Source organism: Rattus norvegicus, chromosome X (genome assembly GCF_021556685.1).
Source record: "Rattus norvegicus strain SHRSP/BbbUtx chromosome X, alternate assembly SHRSP_T2T, whole genome shotgun sequence".
Lineage (NCBI taxonomy): Eukaryota > Metazoa > Chordata > Mammalia > Rodentia > Muridae > Rattus > Rattus norvegicus.
Genome location: NC_141554.1, coordinates 160,998,873 through 161,024,678, shown reverse-complemented (window position 1 = coordinate 161,024,678; position 25,806 = coordinate 160,998,873). Strand labels below are relative to the sequence as shown.

Here is a 25,806-nt window from a genome sequence, read left to right as displayed (position 1 = left end):
ATGTGCTGTTCTGAGATGGTGTATAGCCCAGGCTTGTCTTTTTTGTTTTCTTTTGTCTTTTTTAGTTTCTTTTTTTTTTCCCCCTTCGGAGCTGGGGACCGAACCCAGGGCCTTGCGCTTCCTAGGCAAGCGCTCTACCGCTGAGCTAAGTCTCCAACCCTTTTAGTTTCTATACTATGGATTGAACCTAGAACTTTGGGCATACTAGGCAAATGCTTTACTACTGAATTAGATTTTCAGCCTTTTGGTGAGGATAACACATGCATGTGGTAGGCATGCATGTGCATATGTATGTTTTTCATGGGTGGGGACACACAAATGTGGGGATCAGAGGTCAATGTCAAATGTCTTCCCCAAGTATGTTCCACCTTATATATTGAGGTTTCTTATGATAACAGAAAATTTGCCAATTCAGCTAGTCTGGCTAACCAATTTGCCCAAGGGATCCCATCTTTGCACTAGGATTCTAGGTGGGCTGCCATGCTCGACAGGCTTCATGTGGATTCTGGGGATTTGAACTCCAATCCTCACACTTGCACAGAAAGTATTTTCTGCACTGAGCAATCTCTCTATCCCATGTATGTATGTATGTATGTATGTATGTATGTATGTATGTATGTATGTATGTATATACTTATTTATTTGGGATTTTTAAAGACAGGGTCTCACTATATAACCCTAGCTGCCCTGGAACTCGCTTTGTAGACCAGCCTAGCCTCAAACTCATAGAGGTCTGCCTGCCTCTTCTGCCTGAATGCTGGGATTAAGTGTTCATCGTTACACCTGGATCTTTTTAATTTTTTAAGACAGTGTCTTAGTACTTGTCCAGGCTAGTTTTCAATTCACACTGTAGCCTACCAAGGCTTTGAATTCTTGATCTTCCTGACTCAACCTTTTGATTAGCAGGGATTACAAACCTGCTCTACCTCAAAGTGTTTTTTTTTAACTTTAAGATTTATTTATTTTATTATTTTATATATATGATTGCTTTTTCTGTATTTCTATATGTGTTCCACATACAAGGATGCTGCTCTTGGAGATCAGAATAAGTCATCACATCCCCTGGGACTGGAGTTACAGACAGTTGTGAGCTGTCATGTGGGTGCTGGGGATTGAACCCTGGTCCTGTACAAGACCCAAGTGTCTTACCTGCTGAAACAAGTCTCCAGCACTGCTCTCAAATTCTTTATCCTCCTTGCCTTAGCTTTTCAACTGCTGGAATCATAGGCATGTTTCACCATCCAGAAAGAATGAATTTTACTTTTTAAACTTTTAAAAATGTATATGTATGTATTATTTGCCTGCATCTATATTTATGTACTGTGAGCATGCAGTACTCTGAGTGCAGAGGAGGGCACTGGAATTATAGACAATAATCAGCCACCATGTGGGCGCTCAGAATCAAACCCAGATCCTCTGGATGAGCAGCCAATGCTCTTAACCACTGAGCCATCTCTCCAGCTCCAAGAATTAATTTTTTAATGGATGTTGCCAGTTTCTGATTGCCAGTATGCACCAAGACATTCAGATCCCTTTTATTTTTTTTTACTTACTTATTTAGGCCTCTGTGGTGTGTGTGTGTGTGTGTGTGTGTGTGTGTGTGTGTGTGTGTGTGTGTGTATACATATGCCACAGTGTATTATGGATGTCAGAGGATAACTTAATTTGTATGAGTCAGTTCCTTCCTTCTATCATGCGGCTCCCATGGATTGAACTCAGGTTATCAGGCTTGGTGGCAAACATATTTACCATGTAAGTTTGTTTTCTGACAATATGGATATCAATATGTAGCCCCAGCTATCCTCAGACTCATAGTGATAGTTCCTGCTTCAGTCTTCTGAGTAACGGGATTACATATTTGTGCAACTATGCCCAGATTTTTAAATTATTTATGTATCTATTTATTCACCTAGGGCGTTTTAAGGCATGGTTTTATGAATACCAGGTTAGCCTTGAACCCACTATGTGGACAAGACTGCCTTGAACTCCTGATTTTCCTGCATTCTACTTTCTGAGTTCTTGGCTTAAAGATGCATGGCTCTATATTGACTCTCCATATTCTTTTTAATTTTATCTTTTGAAATTCTTTCTGTCTCCCCAGCCTATATTTCTTCTAGCAAAGGATCTTTGATTACATGCTGAACATTCATGACTCTTGTGTGTTTGAATGTCTGGATTTGTTGTCTTCCTAAAAAGAGTATTAGACATTGGCAGGTGGTTAAGTTATTAGATGCACATAATCCTTTCTTTGGTCTGTTTTTAAGCTTTGGTAGAGCAAATCTAGAATGCTTTTACCACCAGTCAGTATAACCCTGTTTCTAAGGTGTGACCCTTCTTTTTAGAGAGGCTAATCTTCTGGGTTTTCACTGACTCACTTCCTGGATTTTTATCCTATGTACATTTAGTTCAATTTTCAACCTGAAATAAAGCCAGGCATGGTGGCTCAAACCTGGAATCTAGGCCACCTACATAGCAAGACCCTGTCTCAAAAACAAACAAGAAACCAGAAACAAACCTCTAAAACTCATGGGGACAGAGATATATAATAAATATGCAAGGGTGTGCTTTGGATGAGCTGTAGAGTGCTTCCCTACTGTATTCCTAGGTTCATAGAGGCAGAGAAAGAAAGAGAGTCTGCAGGAGTTATTCTTGGATAATTATTAGTACATCAATCACTCCCTTTACAATATTGAATTACAGAAGAACTTTTTTATTTATTTTATTTTATTGGTTATTTAATTTATTTACATTTCAAATGTTATCCCCTTTCCCAGTTAAACCCCCTATCCCCTCCCCGAGCTATCCCTTCCCCATCCCCCTGCTTCTGTGAGGATGCTCCCTCCCCCACCCGCCCACCCCCTCCTGCCTCAGCACCCTAGCATTCCCCTATGCTGGATCATCAAGTCTTCACAGAACCGAGGGGCTGCAGAGGATCTTTCTAATGTACAAACCATAAGACCAAAAGGACAAACAGGAAAATAATTTTTTCTTAGGTTGTCTGGGATGAGGAGCTGGCTCAGTGAATAAAAGTCTTGATATATAAGCAAGAGGAACAGAATCCATACCCCCAACACACATATAAGTGCTGCATGGGTGTAGTTTTCCTATAATGCCAGCACTCAGAAAGCAGAGACAGGAGTTCCCCAGAACAAGCTGGCTAACCAGACTAGCCATACCAGTGAGTACTGACTTCATTTGCAGACAATGCTTCAATGAATAAAGTGAAGAATAACAACCTAAGATACATGAAAAACCAGGAAAATGTTTATATTACATGGTACAAAGACTATTTTTCCTCATACATGGAAGGTACCTAGATTCTGGATTTTTTTTTTAAAGATATAGGGCTAGAGAAATGACTCATTAGTTTAGAACACTTACTGTTATTGCAGAGAACCTGGATTTGCTTCTGAGTACCTTTTGGTAACTCAAAACCATTTGTAACTCCACTTAACACCCTATTCTGGCCTCTGTGAATATCTACCTACATGCAAACAAAACCCTTATACATATGAAACAAATAAATCTAAAAAAATTTTTTAGAGAGGCTAACAATATCATTTAATGGATCAGTGGGTAAAGGCACTTGCTGCCACATCTGAGGACCTGAGTTTGATTATTTTTTTAAAGATTTATTTGTTTATTATATATAAGTACACTGTGGCTGTCTGTGCAGACACACCAGAAGAGGGCATCAGATCCCATTACAGATGGTTGTGAGCCACCATGTGGTTGCTGGGAATTGAACCCAGATCCTCTGGAAGAGCAGCCAGTGCTCTTAACCACTGAGCCATCTCTCCAGCCCCTGAGTTTGATTCTTACAACCCCTATATACAAAGGAAGAATGGAATCCTGTAAGTTGTCCTCTGATCCACATATACACTATGATAATATTCATACTCACACACATACACACTCAGACACAGATGTAGAAACATAACAAACAAACAAAAAGATCACCCAAACTTGGCATGGTGGTGCATGTCTATAGTGCCCATACTAGGAAGGTAGAGTCAGGAGGATCAGGAATTGAAGACCATCCTCAGCTACATAAATGACTTCAGGGCCAGTAACATAAGACCTCATTTTAAAACAAACAGTATCTGGACAGATGGCTCAGAAATTAAAAGTATTTGCTGCTCTTCCAGAAGACCTCGGTTCAGTTTCCAGCACACATACTGTGTTCATAACCATTTATAACCCCAGTTCAGGGGATCTTTTGCCCTCTTCCAGCCTCTGCAGGCACTGCACATGCTGCACAAATACACACACAGGCAAAACACCCATACACATAAAATAAAAATAAATAAATCTTCTCTGGGAGGTAGTAGCACAGCTTTAATCCAAGCACTGGTGAGGTAGAGGCAGGTAGAGAAACCCTGTCTCAAACAAACAAGACAAATTTATCAATAAATCATACATATATGATTTATTGATAGATTTATATATATTCCTTACACTTCTGCCCCCTAACCACCTGAGGCAGTCAAGAGAGCTGGCCCTGGGGTTATGAGAGCTGGTGAGCTGTCCCTACCCCTCACCAGCTGCAGCACTTGAGAGAGCAGGTCCTGCACCTCAAAAGGGCAATATATTGGAGATGGCCCTGATAGTGAAGGCAAGGGTGAGACATCCCAAGGGCATGAGAGGTAACTGACCCAGCTCATGAGCTGCAGCACTTAGGAGAATGAGCAAGTATCTCGACTGGGCAGCACAGTGAAACTTGCTCTGGAGGTATGGGTGCAGGTGAAACACTCTGGGGGCATAATAGCAGGAGGGCAGACCTTGCCTCCAGCTGATGGAGGCATTGGATGGCCTAGATGAGCACTTCTGGAGAGCTCACCCTGGTGGTGTGGATATGGTAGAACCAGAATGCTGATCAACTTAGTTACCACTCAGGTCCAGATCCAAGGCTTTGAGTTGGCCCACCCCCAAATCTACATCATCTGTGAATTGTTGCAGCTTGTGAAAGGGCCAGACGTGCAGATCTAAAGCTGTAAGATCTCAATGGCACAGGGCCACAACAGGATAACTGGGAAGAGAGTCTGTGAACATCTAATATTGATGGTGTGCAAGAAGACAGAGATCTTGAACCAGACCAATGACTCATTGCAATGAACATTTGCAAGTGAAGATGTGTAGACAAAAGATTATATTGTGTGGCGCACTGTGACACACCAGGGCTTCCATGATGAGATATTTTCTAAGCTTTGTTCTTTTCTTTTTTTCTTTTGTGGGAAAGGTTGCGAGGGCAGAGGCCAGATACGAGAAGACAGGGAAATAAGTGGGACTGGGATGCATGATGTGAAACTCACAAAGAATCAGTAAGTTTTAAAAACCATCACACTTGAGAGACACTTTCTCTGTGTCTTCCATTTAAGCTTAGCTAATAGATCCAGAGCTTGGCACTCTGTGGGCAAAGCTCAGGGGATCTGGTGCTCTCATACTGCTGTTAGAGTTGCAAAATAGGACAAACCCTGGGAGGAAACTGTCAATATCTGTAATATTTTCTATGCAGCATAACAAACAACATGATATGAAGACATGTAGCTGTTCAGGTATCAAGTAACACATGTGACCAGGGAAAAGGAGTGTGTAGGCAATCTACACTTTGTATACAAAAGTGAGAGGCAGGATACATATTTATATGCTATCTTTGCATAGACAGACAGAATGGAGGATCAATGGGTACATAGCATCCAATCTTTGCTGGGGTCATTATGGGAAAAAGACTGGGCCAGAACCCTGTTGCTGGGAATGAATGAGGTACCTTGCTATCTGCTGTCCATGCTGGCTTCCAGCTGACCATTCAAGGTAAATGAGGGGCATAAGAACATTGTATTAGTGACTCTTATTACTATGGCTACCTAAAGAAAAAAACCTTAAAGAATGAAGAGTTTATTTTGGCTCACAGTTTGCAAAACGACCTGGTGATAAGGTATCTGATCACACTGAAGCAGAGAATGATGCACGCTGGTGCTCAACTCATTTATCTCTTTCTTTCTTTCCAAAGATTTATTTCATGTATATGAGTACACTGTAGCTGTCTTCAGACACACCAGCAGAGGGTATCAGATCTCATTACAGATGGTTGTGAGCCACCATGTGGTTGCTGGGAATTGAACTCAGGACCTCTGGAAGAGCAGTCGGTGCTCTTCTTAACCATTGAGCCATCTCTCTAAGCCTTTTCTCTTCTCTTCTCTCTCTCTGTCTCTGTCTCTGTCTCTGTCTCTGTCTCTCTCTCTCTCTCTCTCTCTCTCTCTTTTCTTTCTTTCTCTTAGTTTAATTTTTTACGCACCAAGGGGATGGTGCTGCCCATATTCATGGCAGGTCTTTCCTCTTCAGTTAAATGTCTCTAAAAACACCCTCACAGACACACCTAGCAGTGTCTCCTACATGATTCTGGATTTCATTGTTTTATTTGGTGTTTGAGACAGGGTCTCCTGTAGCTCAGGTTGTCCTCAAACCTACCATGTAACTAAGGATGACCTTAAACTTCTAATCCTCCCATCTCTATCTCCCTAGTTCTGGAATTCTGTGTGCACTGCTAAATCTACCTAATGGCTTCTTGTTCTTTGAATATCATCCCACTTTCCAGACCTTTATTCCTCTCTCCCCTATCCCCTGGCTCTTTCCTTGTAAGATAGGGTAATGCTTTGCAGCCCATGCTAGCCTCAAATTCTTTTTTTTAAAGATTTTTATTTATTTTACGTATGTGAGTATACTGTAGAGTGAGTGCACTGTAGCTGTCTTCAGACACACCAGAAGAGAGCATCAGATTCCATTACAGATGGTTGTGAGCCACCATGTGGTTTCTGGACATTGAACTCAGGACCTCTTGAAGAGCAGTCGGAGCTCTTAACCACTGAGCCATCTCTCCAGCCCTAGCCTCAAATTCTTAATTCTCCTGTCCACAACTTCCTATAATCTCATATCATGCTACATGTCAGTGATACCCTTATGCCAAAAAGGCCCCATCATTTTGATTAATTTTTCATTTCTTTGTTGCACACGAGTGATAGGGAATAAGGGATGAGAGTGTTACTTAGTGGCAGAGTACGCTCAAAGAACGTCCAGTACTGCAAAAGAAATAGAACAGGAGAAAAAAAGAAACACGGGAATGAAACCTAAGCAAGCAGGAAACCAATAGCCTCCCTTCTCACTGTACTACCTCTGTATACACTCCAAACCTACCACACCTGTTTCTTCATGAACTCATAAATTTCTAGAACATTGAATGACATCTCCTGGTAGCTCCTCTACTTCATTCTGCAGTCCTCTCTGTTCTCTTCTGAACTCTATTTATCTCAGAGAACCTCACAAGGACCTCTGAGACTGGGTCACACCTAGTAAACTCTCCTCAGGCCAGCACCAGCCTCCAAGAATTAAGCTCATGTAGAGACAGTTAAACCCCAGTAGCCACAGCACAGGAATCTGAGGAACTGGCCCCTCTAGTTCTACTCTTCCAGTTTGGCCTCTCTGATGGTTAATGTTGTCAACTTTTCAGGATCTAGAGTCTAGATTCTAGACTTACAAGATCAAGTGAGGTAGGAAACCTCCCTTTGTGGGTATAGGTAGCACCATACTATGGGCCAGAGTCCCAGAATAAATAAAAGAAGGAACTAAGCTGAGTACCAGCTTTCACCTTTCCCTGCTTCCTGTGCAATATGCAATGTGACCACCTCAAGTTCCTGCCACTATGCTTTCTCTGCCATGATGGACACCACCAAATTGTGAGCCAAAATAAACCCCTCCTTCCTTTAAAAAAATTATGTGCATTGCTATTTTTGCCTGCACATATGTGAAGATGTCTGATCCCCTGAACTAGAACTCCAGAGTTGTAAGCTGCCATGTGGGTAATTGGAATAGAAGCCCAGTTCTTTGGAAGAGCAGCTAATATGAAGTACTGAGCCTTCTCTCCCATCTCTCCAGCCCCTTCCATAAGTAGCTTCTGTCAGGAATTATAATGCAACAAGGAATGTAACTAATAGAGCCCAACATTTCAGACAAAGGAATCTTGTGTTCCACCATGGAATAGCATTCTGTGTCTTCATTGGCCACAAGAATATGACCTCTCTAGCCAGGCATGTTGATGTGACTTATTTGATCTCAGCACTCAGGAGGCAGAGACAGGTGGCTCTTTGTGACTTTGAGGCCAGCATGGTCTACACGGTGAGTCCCATGATAGCCATGGCTACATAAAAAGACCCTGTCTTGGGGCTGGAGAGATGGCTCAGAGGTCCTGAGTTCAATTCCAAGATAACACATGGTGGCTCACAGCCATCTGTAATGGGATCTGATGCCCTCCTCTAGTGTGTCTGAAGTCAGCTACAGTGTACTCACATACATAAATAAACCTTAAAAATACAAAACTCTCAAAAAAAACAAACAAAAAGTGGCCTCTTTTTAAAAAAAAGACTTATTTATTGTGTGCAGTGTTCTGCCTGCATATATGCCTACACACCAGAAGAGGGTGCCAGATCCCATTACAGATGGTTATGAGCCACCATGTGGTTGCTGAGAATTGAACTCAGGACCTCTGGAAGAGCAGTCAGTGTTCTTTTTTTTTTTTTTTTTTTTTTTCGGAGCTGGGGACCGAACCCAAGGCCTTGCGCTTCCTAGGCAAGCGCTCTACCACTGAGCTAAATCCCCAACCGCAGTCAGTGTTCTTAACCACCAAGCCATCTCTCCAGCTCAAAAGTGGCCTCTTTTTTCCTTACAGACCCTCATCCTTTTACTCTTGACCCTAAGGACTTCCCAGGCACTACAGGTTGTTTCCAGGAAATAGATCCTTCCCCATAAAGGCTAGGGATTGAACTTCAAGGATTTCTTTTTCCAGAAGATGCAGGACTAGATAGAGGTAGTTCCTATCTAAGTATAATTTACCCTGGCTCAAGAGTCCCCTGGGCCTCAGATCTATGAGACTGTAGAGTTCAGGGACTTCAGGGGCTGAAGAAGGAACCTGAGGCATTAATACTCGGATGAGATAGCAGAGAGGGAACTCTCCCCACAGTACCTTCTTTTCTGATGGGTTCTCAAAAAGCAGATTGGAGTTGGTACAAAGGACTAGAAAATTCTCATCCAGGGCTCCCACCAGCATATATCTGGAGTATTAGATAAGGTCTAGCTACCTACTTCAGTGTTCCCCCTAAGGTACCTTGACCTACTCTACCCTCTGTCCTCTTCCAAGTGATATCAGACATCTCTACCATAGGTAAAGGGTCAAGGACATAAGAGCTTCTAGCTAGCAGCAAGGTCTCCTCCAATCATAGCAAACTCACATCGTACCATCAGATATTTGTACTTGCAGAGAAACAAAGTGCTCTCCACAGCACAAACAAGCACCCGGCTTTAAACAAGGAAGGGAATCTCAGCTGACCTTCACGCTTTCCAAGCAGGCCAGAGAACTGGACATTGAAATGTCAGGGCCACTGGTACTAGAGATTGAGGCACACTGCCCACCCCTAGCTGGATTCTGCCCCTGAAGCTGTAACACTGACTATGCAGACTGAGCAGGCTAGACATGGATGTGGCAATTTAACAGTGACTTCAAGGACCCATAGCAGCCGTGAGTGTTGGGACTAGGGAGAAAAGCTGGGAGAGTTTGTTTAGCCAAGACTCTATGGGAAAAGCATCTAGGAAACACAACAGGACACAAGGACCTGAAAGGAGGCTTAAATAAGTATTCCCTTTCCATTCCAAAGCCCTATCTAAGCCTGAGGATTTGTCCTCATATTAAAGAACAGCATAGCTAGGCAGTGGTGGTGCATGCCTTTAATCCCAGCACTTAGAAGGCAAAGGCAGGTAGATCTGAGTTTGAGGCTAACCTGGTCTACAGAGTAAGTTCTAGGACTGGTACGACTATGTCAAGAGAACCTGTCTCAAAAAATAAAATAAAATAAAATGAATGGGTGAAATGAAGAATCCTTTGGTATGGTCTATGGAAGAGGTTGACACAGGATCTTACTCCATAGCTCAGGCTGGCATGGAACTTGCTGTGCAACCCAGGCTAATCTCAAACTCATGATCTTCCTGCTTTTACCTCCCAAGTGCTAGGACTGTATATATACACCACACACCTGGTAAAATGACCAAAATATTCTATAAATATTATTTCAAAAATGTTTTGCAGCTTAGGAGATAGCTCAGTTGATAAAGCTGTTTGCTTTGCAAACATGGGATTATGAGTTTAATCCCCAGAATCCTTATTTTTTAAAGAATTATTTATTTTATGTGAGAACACTTGCTGTCCTCAGACACACCAGAAGAGAGCATTGGATCCCATTACAGATGGTTGTGAGCCACCATGTGGTTGATGAGAATTGAACTCAGGGCCTCTGGAAGGATAGTCAGTGCTCTTAACCACTGAGCCATCTCCCCAGCCCCAGAATCCATATTTTCTAAAGCCCAACACTGATGGTATACATGTGCAATTTCAACACTGAAGAGGTAGAGACAAGTGGCTCCATGGCGTTCACCAACCTGCCATCCTAGTATACTTGGCAAGTTCCAGGCCAGTAAAAGATACTCTTATCAAATAACAAAAAAGTTGGACAACAGAATGACAACCGAGGTTGCCTTCTGGTCTTTATATGCCTCCCCCCAACACAAATATGCTATAAAATAAAGTACAGGTTCTTATAATGCAGGCACTCCAACTCCAACATGTGAACTTTTTTATTGTAAAAGGGAAAAGCAGTAATGACAACATCAAGTCAGGGAATAGCAACTACCATACTCCCAGAGTGCTCTGCCATGGTCACCTGGAGCCCTGGAGACATGGGGACACGCTGGAGAGAGCCAAGGTCATGCCCACTTTTGGATGCTCACCGGATCTGGTGTGAGGAAAAGGGGACATATGTGATAAGGAATGAAAGCCAAGAAATATAATAAGCAGGGTAGGTTAGCATATCACCCTATTCCCTACCCCCCCCTGTGTGTGTGTGTGTGTGTGTGTGTGTGTGTGTGTGACGAGAGTCTTACTATGTAGCCTGGGTGGCTGGAACTTGGGCTCTTCTTGCCTCAACCTTCCTAGTGGTGAAATTACAGGATGTGCCACCATGTAATATTAGTTATTTCTAGTTTCATAACAGGATGATTGCTGGATCACTGAGAACCAGGATGACACCTACTCTCAGTCCAGCACCAGGACCACTAAGTAGTGCCTTACCAGGACCTGACCTTACTGCCTGCCTTCCCTGTCTTCTTACCGTGTACTTGTCCCATTTCTTCTCTGGGTCATAGGGCTCCCAGCGACTAGCAGGAAAAATGTGTTTGTTCTTCTCATACCAGCTCCTCAGCACCACTTTGCCTGCATGTGACTGAGGAATGAAGGTTGTAAATCAGGGCCATCTTACCTGACCTTGCCTTCCTGTGACTTTTCCTTAAGGTTAACCCCAGACTGGTTCAGGGCACCTTTGCCTGACCAGTACCATGGTACTATCATACCTCATCCTTTTCCACAGTGGCATCACTGAGCAGTCGAACATCATCATGAACATCAAAGTTGAAGAGTGGCCCTATAGGAGAGAAGTAGTAAGCTCAAGGCCATGCTATTGCCCTTCCCAATATGTTGGAGCAAGTTATAAGGTAAACTAAGCTAGAATCACTCACCACTTTTTCCTCGCGCCTTGGTAACAATGAAGTCATAGAAGCTGTGATGCTAGGAGCAGAGGATGAGAAAGACCAGCTTGATTATCTATCTAGGGTTCTATTACCCACTATTCTCTAGACCCCTACCTGCAGGTAGCACTGCATCCACCAGCCCTGGAAGAGTGCAGAGCAGTATGGTAACTCTCCTATGAAACCACAGAGTGCATGACCCAGGGTTGAAGGAACTCACATGGGGGATGATTAAATCCTCCTTGATGTACATGAGCTGTTCCACTCCTGCTGACCTAAGGGAGCAATTGGAGAGGATGAGCAACTGGAAGTCATCAGAGTTGGCAAAAGGGGCCAGGAAGTGGTAGCCACAGTGCTTTAGGCATTATAGTTTAAGGGAAGCTGAACCATTGCACCTAAGCTCTCTACAGCAAGAAGGTAAGAAAAAGGAGCACAGGGGCTGGAGAGATGGCTCAGGGCTGGAAAGATGGCTCAGCAGTTAAGAGCCCCCACTGCTCTCCCAGACGTCGTGAGTTCAATTCCCAGCAACCACATGGTGGCTCACAACCATTTGCAAAGAGATCAGATGTCCTCTTCTGATGTGTCTGAAGACAGCTACAGTGTACTTATATATAATAAATTAATAAATCTTAAAAAAAAAGAAGGGGCTGGGGATTTAGCTCAGTGGTAGAGCACTTGCCTGGGAAGCGCAAGGCCCTGGGTTCGGTCCCCAGCTCCGAAAAAAAGAACCAAAAAAAAAAAAAAAAAGAAAGAAAAAGAAAAAGAAAAAGGAGCATAGCTCTTCTCTTTGAGGCGTACAGTGCCCAGAATTGCATCTTTCCAGCTGTGGAGCAGTCAGCAGGGTTGTCTGATACCCTGGCTGGGAAAACAGGCTCTTTACAGATGCACAGCACAGGCATACATAGTGCATACTGTGCTCACCTGAGCTCACTGAAGTCTTTCCGCAAGATCTCTAGTGCTTTCTGCAGGAACTGCTGCATGGTGTTGCCCTTCTTCATCTGCAGAAGTAGGTATACTTCGAGTTGAGAAGGACAAACAATAGGCCAAAGAAATGCTCCCAAGAAAGCAGAGATCAACTCTGCTACCCCAGAGTTTCCCAAGTCAAGATTTTCAGTTACTTTCTATTGAATTCAAGCCAAGGAAGGCCTTCTACTGCCTACCTTAACAGTGCGCCGGTGCCCAGAGCCATCCCAGTAACTAAAGGTGATTTCAATCTCTTCACCTACAAAGAAAAATTGCCTTAGCCAGGTGGTACTGCAAGCATTTAATCTCAGCACTCTGGAGGCAGAGGCAGAGAGAGAGAGGCAGAGGCAGGCAGATCCCTAAATTCAAGGCCAACCTGGTCTATAGAGTGGGTTATAGGATAGCTACAGCTACATAGAAAAACCCTGTTCCAAAAAACAAAACAAAACAAAACAAAACAAAACAAACAAAACAAAATGAGTTGTCTCTTGGTCTCCAGATCTGAGCTTAGAGTTTCTTTGGTGTACATAGGTACATTCCTTGGGGTATTTGCAAGAAAACTGTTTGGGCCTTAGCCCTGTTCTTTCACTGCCCAACACTGGACCACACAATTGGGTTTCAAACTAGCCATGTAGCTAAAGATGACCTTAAATTTCAGACTCTCTTGCCTCAGTCTCCTGAGTGCTGGGTGACAGGCCAAGCCACCATATGTAGCTATAGCACTCACTCTTGATTTTTTCTTGCTTGGCTTCCCATTCCTGGCGCAGCTCTTCCCGAAGCCGATTCTCCTCCTCCTAAGGCAAAATGGAGAAAAGATGAGATTCAGGGCTGTTCTAGGCGCAGCATTAACCTATTCCTGGGCCAGCATCTCCACCAAGTTCATGATTAATACCAAAGTCAGTACCAGGGCCAGGCAGTTTTTACCTCCCGATCCCGGTCAGGCAAGAAGCTTGTATCCACATCAGGGTTCTTCCCCAATTTCTTTTTCTTTGTGGTGATCTCTGAAGCAAACAAGACAAAGAACATCTTAATTTTCAGAAAATAATTCTTTGGGTTTGTTTTTAGACATAATCACATTTATGTAGCCCTGGCTGTCCTGGAACTCTCTATGTAGAGCAGGGTAGGCTCAAACTCACAGAGATTTGCCTGCCTCTGTCTCCCAAGTCCTAAGATCAGTGTACCACCGTGCCTGGCCTGAAAATGATTTTGATCTCATAAACCTATATAAGGTCTCTCAGGCTCTTGGAGCTTGCTTTAAGAACTACTGACTTGGGGTTGGGGATTTAGCTCAGTGGTAGAGCGCTTGCCTAGGAAGCGCAAGGCCCTGGGTTCGGTCCCCAGCTCCCAAAAAAAAAGAACCAAAAAAAAAAAAAAAGAACTACTGACTTGGGGTTGGGGATTTAGCTCAGTGGTAGAGCGCTTGCCTAGCAAGCACAAGGCCCTGGGTTCGATCCCCAGCTCCAAAAAAAAAAAAATCTACTGACTTGTACAGCTATGGTAGCACGTACCATTAGTCCCAGCACTTTAAAGATTAGAGCCAGGTAGATCTAAGTTTAAGCCCAGATTGGTTTTTTTTTTTATTTTGGTTCTTTTTTTCGGAGCTGGGGACCGAACCCAGGGCCTTGCGCTTCCTAGGCAAGCGCTCTACCACTGAGCTAAATCCCCAACCCCTTAAGCCCAGATTGTTATACCCACTGAGTGCCAGATATGCCACAACCACAGAGAAACCCTTTCTTAAAAAGAAAGAAAACAAACAAAAAACAAAACTAACAACATAGATGATAAATAGTAAGCATGAACTAAACAACAACAAAAATGTCAGGGCCTTGGGTGTCCAGGTCCTTGCTAAGACCCCAAAATGAAATCTCCAGATGGAAGGGGAAAACACAACAGGCTGTGCTTTTCAAACGCTCCAGAGAACTATATGATGTGACACACATCTGTAATCCTAGCACTCAGAAGGCTGAGGCAAGAGCAGTGAAATTTGGAGGCCAGCCTAGGATATATAATAAGACTATCTAAAAAAAAACCAGCAATACACAGTGAGGCTGACAACCTTTCTATTAGACTGTGCAACACAGAACAGCTCCTAAGGTGGATGCAGGATAACTATCACAGCCAGTTTAAGCTACGTGAGACCGTCTCAAAATAAATGAAGTAAACAAAACACTACTTGCCATATATACCCCTGAGCACTACTGAATATGTATCTAGCTAAACAAGGTGTAATGGTATTATTTCACATACTGCTGGGTTAAATGTACTGCTAAAATTACGGTGGAAGGGAGCAGTATAGCAATTCCCCCTGTACTGTAGGGAAAACAGCAATTCTGAGTGTCTTGAGTCCATACTGACCCTGTGGCCCAGACAGGAACAAAACAGATATGCATACATAGGGCTGCATATGGAGACACAGAATTTCAGCAGGTTAGATCAAATTTACCAATCAAAATTAATCATTGCCCAGTGGCTGCTTGTGGTGAGCAGTTACCATACATGACTTATTTCAGGAAGTGTTAGCAGGCAATTCTAGTCCAGATTATATTCTCCCCTCCTCAGTTTATCCTATGTGCTCTAAGAACAGCTTCTGAATCCTTTTAGACCAGCAGCTAGTAGCCTAGCTCTGATTCAGTCTCCTGGTGACTGAAGCTAAAAAAAATGAGTGTGCTTCTTCCTTTGCTGGCCCAAATGTCAGTCCAAATGCCAGAAAAGAGCTCTGGTGGGCAGTGGTCTCACCTTCCCTCTCCAGTTCTTCCTCATACATGGCCATCTCTTCTTCCTCTTCACCTCCCTCCTCTTCTTCCTCCAAGGTGAAGGACAGGCTAGAGATCTTCCGTTTGGCCTCCTTCTTGCGCTCCTTCTCTCGAAGCTTCTCTAGCTTCCTACCAAGGCATGGGTGTCCATCATGCCCCATGTTCCTGCCCTGAGGCCCCTTCCCTGACCCAGAGCCACTGTGTGCCTAGCATGGGGTCCACCCAGCAAAGGCTGGATCTCCCCAGCACCCCAGAGGGATTCTATTTGCTCTAGGTACTTCAAGCTCAAGGGCAGTACTCTGATTATGACACATCAAGCATGGGACAGAAAGGAATGGGGACAATGCAGGCTGTTCAGGCACCCAGTAAAAAGAAAGGGCTCAGAAAGGACTCACCACCTTTACAGAGGAACAGAAAGAAAGATAAACCTGGAAAGTGAGAACCAGTGTGGAGCTCAATAGATACCACAACTGCTCCCAAAGCAGGAAATGGGTTCTCCCTGTGGAATGGGAATGGGAACAGCCTGACCCACCCCCAGGAGTTCCCAAGCACTAAGCTGCACTGTAAGGGGAGAGCTGCTGAGGATGGGGGACTCACAGCTGTAGCTCCTTTGACTGTTCCTTTTTTGCCAACTGCTTTTCTCGCTCCTTCACCAGTGCCTCCTGTTTGGCCTTCATGTCATTCAGGGTCACAAGACCTGTGAGGCAAGAAGACATGGAGGAAAGGCTAGTCACCCAGGGCCAGCAAAGGAGTGACCCCCCTGGGTCTGGAAGAAGGTGGTACATGTGTCCTGCTCACCCACAGTACTGGACTTGAGCTCTGCTTCCACAGCATCATAGTGTGCAGAGAACTTCTTGTCAATGTTAGATTTCATTATGTTCTCCTGCAGAGGAGGGACATATCAGTGAGGACCATCTACCACTGCACTATGGAAGTGACAGAGTGGTTGTGGGTCTTAGATCCTAGTCCTAGATTTGTGCCTACACATGCTATAATATGATCTTAGAAGAAAGACACCCTCCCTTCTCTGAGTGGGGGAGTCCATGAAGCTAGGAGGGCTAAAGGAACTAAACGAGGTCCTTTCCTTGGCATCCCTGAACTGCTCTGCACCCCCCCTTCAGGTTTCCTGCTAGGGACTAGTACTCCCTCGGTAGCCTGTAGCCACCACCCTACTCACCTTGGGCCTTTTTCCTACCCAGTCTTTAAGCTGAAGTTCCTGAGACCCAAGTCATGGGATTTCAGAAAGAGATAAATGGAATAAAAAAAAAAAAGAGGGGCTGGGGATTTAGCTCAGTGGTAGAGCGCTTACCTAGGAAGCGCAAGGCCCTGGGTTCGGTCCCCAGCTCCGAAAAAAAGAACAAAAAAAAAAAAAAAAAAAAAAAAAAAGAGGGATCAAAATGTCCAAACCCCGGAATTCTCCATTTTGGCCCAGGATGCTGTCAGCAGCTTTCCAGAAGACCACTGTTCAGCCTGGATCCATATTAGTAAGTGCCCTGTAGGTACTCTGAAGGGACTTCCAAATGAGTAGCCAGCAGAGATATACCTCCAGCTGCCACTGAGGCAATGAGGTTAGAGTTGGAGGGCTACGTGTCTATACAAGCATAGCTGAGGGTTGATAATACCTCCATCTTTAGAGTGGTTTGGGGGTCTGGCTTCTCACTTCCCCAGACAGGGCCTGCTTTCACCTGGAGAGCTAAGACCCTGCCTTTTTCAGAAGTCTTGCCAAAGAATCGAGCTGAGGTCAGCTTGGTACCATGCCCCTGAATCCAGTGACCACTCACTGAAGAAGCCCTGGGAGAAGCTCTAGAATTCTGGAATGCTAAAGGCTCTGTAATGAGTGAGACTCAGTGGCATACCCCTGTGCCTCTCCACAGGAGGCGAGGTCTTCCCAATAAGCATTGGAAGGCTAGGAACATGAACTACGTAGCTCTATACTCAGGAGGAGTGCCAGGGAGTCTCACCAAGAATCACTGACTGTGGCTCTCAATCTCTGACATGGATCAACACTGAGCCCATTTTACAGATCAGACTGTCTCGGCTGACTTCTGTTACCAGAGATGCACAGCAAGTCTCGCCACCAACGCGAGGCCCGCCCTCCGGGCTCTCCTAGCCCGCCTTGAGGTCTCCTAAAGACAAGTGGCAGGAGACCGCCAGGGGGCCCGCGCAGAGCGCAAGCTCTGAGGTGCCCCGGCCTGGCCCACACCTCTGCAATCCTCTGCTTCATCTGCTCCATTTGCTCACGCTGCTTCTCTCTCTTCTTCATTAGGTGCATGGCACGTCCCGCCTCACTTGCAGCGCCCTTGTACTGAGCCATGGTGGCAGCGGTGGTTTCAGTGGCGGCGGCGGCAGCAACAGCGGCAACAGTGACTTTCGCCTGAAGAAGTCCTGGCAGTGAAGGCGACGTCCGTGGCGGCAGCAATTTAGTCAGCTGATACGTGACGTCACCAACTGGGAACGTGCAGACGCCGGCCCTGCCCTACGCCCGCGGCTCTGACACGTGATCTCACCTCGCCCCGCCCCACAGGAGGCTGAGTTCATCCCACATCGTGTATTGCGAAATGGAGCTGGGTCCTCTATCTTCCTGTCTGTCCTCAAAGTTAAATGTTATATTAAGCTGGACCTCCAGCCCTCCTAACTTCCTTCTGCTGGCCCCAAGGCTAAGCGCACTGCTCCCTGTTTGACTGATGAAACTCTTTGCCCCTTCCCGCGGAGGCTGATTTTCCCTGCTTGGTCAAACACAGACGCTATTTGGCTGCTTGGATTTTTTTTTTTACTATCATCCAAGGCTAGGTCCAGGTACCTCTGTTTTCCCAGGACTGGGACTCCTGATACCTTCTCCTCTTAAAAATTTGTGTGAGGCAGAAGAGATGGCTCAGGCAATGATGGGTACTGGATATTCTTCCAAAGGACCCAGGATCGATCCCCAGCACCCAAATAACTCACAACCAACTGTAACTCCAGTTCCTGTAGATACTGGCCTCTGCAGGCAGCAGATATGCAAGTTGTGCACATCCATCTAGGCAAAACAGCAATACACATAAAATTTTAAATGTGTTTATATGTGTGTGCACAAGCTACTGAACATGTGCAGAGGTCATATTGCAGTCAGTTTTTTCCTTCCCCCTTTACATGGGCTCCAAAGATCAAACTCATGGTTACCTGAAAAGTGCCTTTACCCATTGAACCATCTCACCTGTGCTATTCTGCCTGAGAGATCAGTATAGCCTTGAACCCAAACCTCCACATCTAACGGCCTTCTCTCTGATTTACTAGTAAACAATGACCCATCCAACACCAGCTGATCTACTAAACCTGCCTTGATCTGTGAGGATACAACTCTTAATTCCAGAAGATAAATTGCCACTGTCCTGCAAAACCCAACCTTTAAGCAAAGAACCTAAAGATCCAGACTTAGGTTTCAATAACTTTATTGGGAGGTTTTTATTTTCTGTGAAATACACTAGAGGTTGGGGAAGGGTTCATATTCACTTTGCAAGGTAAGGGTTTCCCACCACTAAAGGAAAAGGCATGGGGCAGGGCACACTGGGGTTTGGATCCACTTTCCTACCTCCTTCTGCTTTGCTCACATTACTTTTTCTCAGTGAACACAATACAAAAGAAATTCAAAACAGACCAACCTCCAGAGGGGGTCACATCTAAACCTTCTCCCAGCCCAGGCTTTGCCTGGGCTGGGAGAGGCCAGGGTAGCTCACTCTACAGCCCTAGGCTGCACAGAAAGGCTGAGGGCTCAGACAGGTACTCCAAAGTTAATAAATTAGAATAAATTATAAGGAGAAGGAATGCAATTTTGTGCTGGGAGGGTCCCTTCTCTCCAACACATAAGAGTTGGGGGAGGAGATGGGGTATCTCCAAAGGCCTCTACATTTGGGACTAAGAGCAGTGGGGGTTAGAGTCAGTTTTTCCTCCACTCCTTCCCAAACAGCAAAATTGGGGGCACACACACACACACACACACACACACACACACACACTTCCACTTTCCATAGAACAAGGACAGATCAAGAAAGAGGATACTATCCAACTCCCATCTCCCAAACCATCACTAAGGTTAAGGATATGGTCAGTGAATCAAATCAATTAAGGTGGGTGATTGGAATGTGGTGGGGGGAAGCAGAAGATGCTGGAAACAGGGATGCCCAGCCATACCATCTCCCCTGCCCTAGAGAAGGACACACAAGTTGGGGAGAGGGGAACAGGGGCTGGAGGAGGGGAGTCAGCAATCACTGATCGGCTTCTCCAAAGACATCATTCTGTTTGCGCTTCATGTTCTCAAAATCAAAGGCAGAACCAGCCATGCGTTTGTAGATATCTTTGATGTCATTGCAGGTTGTCTCAAAGTGTGTGGTAGCATCATAGGAGCAGGAACAGAACACCTGTAAATAGGCAGAACCCCAGGATTCACAGAAGTCAGGCAGAGGATCTTGGGTAGACAGCAAGAACCAGGACTGACAGGGACAGCCTTTTTACCTGACTCTCTGAACCGTCATCAATGGGCTCATATAAATCACTGATAGCCACAAACCTGAGGGGTAAATGGAAGAAAAGAAGAAGGGAAAAGTCTTATAATGGGACTTGCCCATTCCTAGTCCCCAGCCTCCCCATCAAGTTTGGCTCAGCCTCTCACTTTTGGTCAATAGGTTCCAACAGCTCCAATGCAGGCTCAACCTCCTTTTCTGGTTCTGCAGTCTCTACGGTGGTGCTGGCAATGGCGATGTATTTGCCTTGTGCGGCCACGTTGTGTGCATAGGAGATCATGCACACATAGATGTCTGACCACAGGAAGCCACTTGGTTAACATGTACCAGAGGAAATAGCCACACAAAAAGGTAGTTCCTACAGGCTAGACAGATATCTGGACCACAAGCCCCTTGCCCTCAACCAAACATGTAAACAGCATCCAAACTGTCATTCTCATGAAGAAAGTAAGTGCCCTGGCCATCCAATCCCCAGATATATTCTGTAACAAAATGTCACAAGAATCCCCAAGATTTCTTGTGAGAAGAGAGGCATAACAACAGAAGGGAGTCCCTTACAGCCTGGCCTACCTGACTTCCTGTTGACCTGATTCTGAGGGATGATAATTTGGCAGGAATTGGCATCATTGGTATTCTTGATGGGGTGGCTGAGGATGCAGATGATGCGAATAACCTGGCCAGCCTTTCGCACACGGTCTGGGATGTAGCTGGGATCACAGATCAGCTGCTTGCAGCGGGCCACCTGTGAAGGTAGCAGAAGATTTTGCACCTGTTGGATGATTCCCTTGTCCCAGGTAGTGTTAAGCTGAGCCAAAAGTAAAGCCAGACAGCTCTGAGCTGTCATCACTGTCCCTCCTGTATGTAGTACATAACCCTTTCCTTGAAGCTCAGAGAGATCAGTCCTCACATACAGGGCTAGATAACCCTATTGCTGAAACACAATGATCACAAAAACTTTTTTTTCTGTTGCCAGAAAAAAAAGTTTTTTATTTGAGAGTGTTTGGCCCAAAACTCAGCACCCAAGGCTGAAGGATAGTTGGGGGTTGAGGGATAGGCATACTATCTCAGTTGGTAGAGTGCTTGCCTATCATGCATAAAGCCCCGGGTTAGATTCCCAGCAATGCATAAACCAGGTATCTTGACACACACCTGTAATTCGGCATCAAGAAGGTGGAAGCACAAGGATTGAAAGTTCATCTTCAGTTATATACACTATTTGAGGCCAGCCTGGGATACAGGACACCCTTTCCAAAAGAATACATTCAGGAATACAAAGTATGTGACTTCTGAAGGATACCTCTTGATTAATTTAGATCCATCTGCCTTGGCCTCCCAAGTACTAGGAATACAGTTGTGTGCCACTACACCTTGTAGTTTGAAGGATATTTCTTGCCAACAGGAATAACTATGTAGAGTTTTATTGACCACCCAGGCTTTAGCTATAAGGTTCTCAGGGTTAAGAAGTAATAAGGTTCCCTAAGAACATAGCTCTGAAAAAGACCAAATCTTACCCAAACCATGGTAATACAAATGCACAGGGCAGGCTTACCTCTCCCTCAGATTTTACACCCACCACCTTGCCATTTTCCATGATGATGTCATCCACTGGTTTGTTCAGCATGTATGTTCCCCCATAGATGGCACTCAATCTGTAGTAAGAAAAATGATGGGGAAGTCTTCTCAGAAATGTGGGGACCAATTCTACTGTACCCTCCTCACCCCACCAGTGGGGTAGAGAACACAGGTATACAGAGTTTAACTCCAACTGTTTCAGGTGTCCCTCCCATAAACTTAGGGCCCATACTGACATATTCCTTCCTCTCTGGTGTTTCTGTACATATTGTTCTGCAAAGGGTCAACAGAAGGTAGCATGAAGAAGTAGCTCCACATAGAAACAGCCCAGGAGGGGTTGGGGATTAGGCTCAGTGGTAGAGCGCTTGCCTAGGAAGCGCAAGGCCCTGGGTTCGGTCCCCAGCCCCGAAAAAAAAAACAAAAACAAAAAAACAAAACAAAACAAAACAAAAACAAACCAAGAAACAGCCTAGGAGTCAAGAATAAAGAACTCTCTGTAAGAGATTCAAACTCCAGGGAAGCCCAGACACAAGGTTCCGGGGTCCTAGACTTAGTCCTGGTACTACCAAGAGCTGGGGGAAGCTATGTTCATGGTGACCTACTTCTTTACTTTGTATTTCCACCTACTTTTAAAATTATATATATATATACACACACACACATACACACATGTGTGTGTTTTGTTTACGTGTATATCTGTACACCACATGCATGCCTGGTGCTTATGAAGGCCAGATGAAGGTTATGAATTCCCTAAAACTGGAATTATAGATGGTTGTGAACTACCATGTATATTGGTATTGGAATTGAACCCGGGTCCTTGGTGTAAACAAGTGCTCTTATCTGCTGAGCCATCTCTCCAACCTCTACTCTGCACTTTAATGCACTAGGGCTATGCCCCCATTACCCAGGGATACAGTAATATACATGAAAATTAGATGGGAAAGTAGGAGATGCCACAAAAATATTCAAGGTAATTTCCATTCTTGGCCTTGTCTTACCAGTAATGCTAGCTGAAAAAGACAGATCCTCACCTGGCAAAGCCCTGAGGCAGCTCACCCAGGCCATAGAGTGGGTACAAATATGGGCTCTTGCCATACCGGGCCAGGGACTCACTGTACAACTTGATGCGGTTAATAGTCTCAAGACATGGCTGATCCAGGTAACTACGGAAAAAGAACCAGGGAATATGCTTTGATAGCAGCACCCTTGTTCATTTACAAAGACACCAGCCAGCCTTCCCACCACCCTTTGTGACCTGGCAAAGATGTGGGTCAAATGGAGAGGGATGGAAATGGAACAGGTGAGCCTGGAGCTGAGTACAAGTGACATGCAGGATGGGCAGTAGGTACAATAGGCAGGTGTGGAGAGGGTGTGAGCCAGACAAGGGGCTCCCATCACCAGCCAGCTTTCCCCTCACTCATCAGTGCGGTAGAGCGCCAGGGCATGGCCAGTGAAATCAATGACATCTTGGCCCAGGTCAAACTTCCGGTAGACATCACGCATGCTGGTGGTCTGCGGGTCAACACCCTCAAAGGTTTTGGGGTCATTCTCATCAAAGTTTGCCACAAACACCAAAAATTTTCGGAAGCGTCGTTTTTCAAACATGCCCATCAGATCTGAAAGAAAGGTATTGAAAAGATCATTTGCATTACTCGGACATAGAGCTCCTCTTTCTAACAGAGCAGGCCAGGAAAATTGGTGCCTTGGCTCCCACCAGAACTCTCTTATGCAACACTGCTCCACCTTTCTTGGTCTCAATTTTCCTATTTGTAGGAAGAGACCCTCCCAGCTCCACTTAGGGCAAGTAGGCCCTTTGACAAAAAAGAATCCTCTTCTGTGAACTTCCTTTCTGGCAACTTGCCAAGATTGGTAGCACTGTCCAATAAAGAAACTATAAAGCAAGGGGCCTCTAGGACTACACGGAGCTAAGATTAGGTTTATGCAAAGAGGAGCCTTTTGCCCAACTGTCCTGAAAACAGTTTGTCCCCTCCAGCCCCATTCTTCTGCTTAAGGAGACTCATACTCACTAGAAGCCAAGGCCTCAGTCTCAGTAGATGGCACTTTGTAGATCTTGCCCCCTTTGTATACAAAGCTGCCCTCTACCACCTTGAAGTCCAGATAACGAGTCACTTCTGTATACAGTAGCATCTTTACCAGCTGACCTGTGTCCAAAGGGAGTAAGGGTGTGTTTTCCTTCAAAAAACTCTCAGTAGTGTGACTGATCATATTCTGGAGATTGAACACCCCATACCCCATCTTCCTACTCACCACCCCCATCGCCCTTTTTAATCTCCCTCACCATTGGCCATGAGGAATTTGGGGATCAAGTCAACATTCCAGTCTCGGCCCCGGCCCATTGATTCAGGGGGCCCTTCCAGCAACTGAAAGCGCTTATATAGCTGTAAGCAGGACAGGAAAGAAAGACAAATGTCAAGGACTAGCTTCCCTTCCCCACTCTCCTGCCTGGGACCTGAGAACTACTTCCCCCCTTTACACCTATGTGGGGGACTAACAAGGGGTCTGGGTCTAAGCCCAAGTCTGAGAATAAGAAATCTTACCTCCTCAAGGGGTGTGATAGAAGAGCTCTCACCCCCATAGTAGGGGTTTCGGTCCATGTGCAACACCTTCTTTCCATTCACAGACATGATGCCAGACAGGATGCATTCCTGGGGAAAGAGTGGCATTGGCAGCTATACCTCATCTACCCTCCAATGAGCATCTCTGATTTGTCCCTGCCTCATGCCCACTACAAAATTCATAATGCAAAGTCCTACCTCTTTCCAGTGCCTAAAACTGGGGAGGGGAAGATAGCTTCATATGATGTTTCCTTTATAACCCTGCTGAGTAAACTACTAGAGCATTAAAGGAGGCTTGGGGGACAGAGCTTACAGTTCTTCTAGCATCAACAAGCCAAAAGTATCTACCTGCTCTGAGCTCACAAAAAGACAAGACAATGAGTCTACAGAAGAAACAATTCAAAGGCTCTTTGAAAGATAAGGCCAAGTCCTTGAAATCCCAGGCTCCACCCTGCTCCTCCTTTTAAGGGCAGGAGCCCCTGACTCTCTTCTGGCTGTGCATCCACTGCTCTAGGCTCAGGGTTCAAACGAAAAAAGATTTGTGCGGGGGGGGGGGGGGGGCGACGGGGACACCGGACACTCTCACCAGTCACTGTCACTAACCCAAGGACAAAGGCTGAGGATATATATTCACTCTGAGGTCTCCATGGGAAACCGAATTGGGGTAGAGGGAAAGCGGTCACTAACACCCCCTCCCTACACACCACACACACACACACACACACACACACACACACACACACACTCCCTCCCTCCCTCCCTCCCGCTGTTTCTGGAACATTCCATGGGTTCCCTATCCCTCCCAAAAGGCAGAGAGGCAGGATGAGGGCCCACCCTTGAAAAGCCCCCATATCTTTATCTTCATACTCCATGCCCTAGTGTGATCACAAGATGGTAAAAGATGCTAATCAATTACTTGAGCAGGTGATGAGTGCAGGCGAAGGGTGGGGTTGGATGCAACGGGTCCAGTGTGTGTGAGGGGGGTGAGTTTTCCACCTCAGTGACACAGATAGGGAAGGTGAGGGGTCCGTGGTTAAGATCTAGGGTGCTGGAATACTGGCCAAAGTGGGGCCCTCTACGAAGAATTGCGAACTGGCATCAACACTCTAGGATGAGGTAGTGGGGTGGGCATGGGCTTTTCCAGGGCTGGAGGCAGGAACGCAATGATGGGAGGATGGGTCGGGTAACCCGGACTCTGCATCACTGCGGGGTGGGGGATGGCATGATGCAGGGCTACGAGCGCCTGAGGTGGCACTTACGGTAAGACCTGTCCCCAGCACAATCACATCGTATTCCTCATCCATGGTCAGGCCTTGGTACCAGCGCCCGCTCTTCTTCTCCTCCTCCTCCTTCACCACAGCAGCTGCTACCAATGCCTCTACTGTTGCTGTTGCTGCTGCTGCTGCTGCTGCTGCCGCTGCCGCTGCCGCCGCACTGACCCAAAGATGGCGTCTATCGGTCGTCTCCCGATCCCTACGCAGCGTCAATGAGTCCCTCTCCCTCCTCTGGCCAAGCCACGCCCAACCAAAGCCACCATTTCCTCGCTTGTTTTCTAGGAGGGGTTCTGGCACCTGGGTCCCAGCACCAGAATGATTGCAGGGGTTAACGCGGCTCTCCGTGAGCCCAGAGAAATACGGGGCGGGGCAGGCCGGCGGCAGGTGCTACGTCTAGCGAAGGATCCTTGCGCGGGAGCTGCGCGCGCCCCGCCCCGCCCCGCGCGCTCCCGTACCGCCCCTGGGAGAAACAGAAAGGCATGGAAGCCCTGCAGTGTGTTGTTGCAGCTGGCCCTAGCGCTGGGAGAGCTGCCATTGTCAGGATTCCTCC

The 25,806-nt window shown here is 45.8% G+C and overlaps 2 protein-coding genes across 2 annotated transcripts; both read right to left on the bottom strand.

Moving 5' to 3' along the window:
- Positions 1–10,659: 10,659 nt before the first annotated feature.
- On the bottom strand, positions 10,660–17,776 carry Fam50a (family with sequence similarity 50, member A). Its single transcript, NM_001170573.1, has 13 exons — positions 17,539–17,776; positions 16,134–16,218; positions 15,933–16,032; positions 15,319–15,464; positions 13,507–13,583; positions 13,310–13,376; positions 12,780–12,841; positions 12,541–12,617; positions 11,840–11,894; positions 11,611–11,659; positions 11,446–11,516; positions 11,208–11,318; positions 10,660–10,832 (listed from the first exon to the last, which is right to left on the bottom strand). Exons 1-13 carry the CDS (start codon positions 17,647–17,649, stop codon positions 10,824–10,826), a joined length of 1,020 nt encoding a protein of 339 aa, NP_001164044.1. The 5' UTR covers positions 17,650–17,776; the 3' UTR covers positions 10,660–10,823.
- Positions 17,777–18,746: 970 nt separating this feature from the next.
- Gdi1 (GDP dissociation inhibitor 1) lies at positions 18,747–25,410 on the bottom strand. Its single transcript, NM_017088.2, has 11 exons — positions 25,242–25,410; positions 23,965–24,072; positions 23,706–23,805; positions 23,434–23,568; positions 22,824–23,022; positions 22,438–22,569; positions 21,381–21,480; positions 20,402–20,573; positions 19,981–20,125; positions 19,824–19,878; positions 18,747–19,729 (listed from the first exon to the last, which is right to left on the bottom strand). Exons 1-11 carry the CDS (start codon positions 25,284–25,286, stop codon positions 19,577–19,579), a joined length of 1,344 nt encoding a protein of 447 aa, NP_058784.2. The 5' UTR covers positions 25,287–25,410; the 3' UTR covers positions 18,747–19,576.
- Between the last annotated feature and the right edge of the window lie 396 nt (positions 25,411–25,806).

Coding starts and splice junctions, on each gene's coding strand:
- Fam50a (NM_001170573.1), bottom strand. CDS start 17,649: ATGGCTCAGTACAAGGGCGCTGCAAGTGAGGCGGGACGTGCCATGCAC. Junction 13,584..15,318: donor GGAAGAACTGGAGAGGGAAG/GTGAGACCACTG, acceptor TGTTTGCTTCAG/AGATCACCACAAAGAAAAAG. Junction 11,660..11,839: donor AGGATTTAATCATCCCCCAT/GTGAGTTCCTTC, acceptor CTCTGCTCCTAG/CATCACAGCTTCTATGACTT.
- Gdi1 (NM_017088.2), bottom strand. CDS start 25,286: ATGGATGAGGAATACGATGTGATTGTGCTGGGGACAGGTCTTACC. Junction 24,073..25,241: donor TGCTGGGGACAGGTCTTACC/GTAAGTGCCACC, acceptor CTCTTTCCCCAG/GAATGCATCCTGTCTGGCAT. Junction 20,574..21,380: donor GTGTAAAATCTGAGGGAGAG/GTAAGCCTGCCC, acceptor CTACCTTCACAG/GTGGCCCGCTGCAAGCAGCT.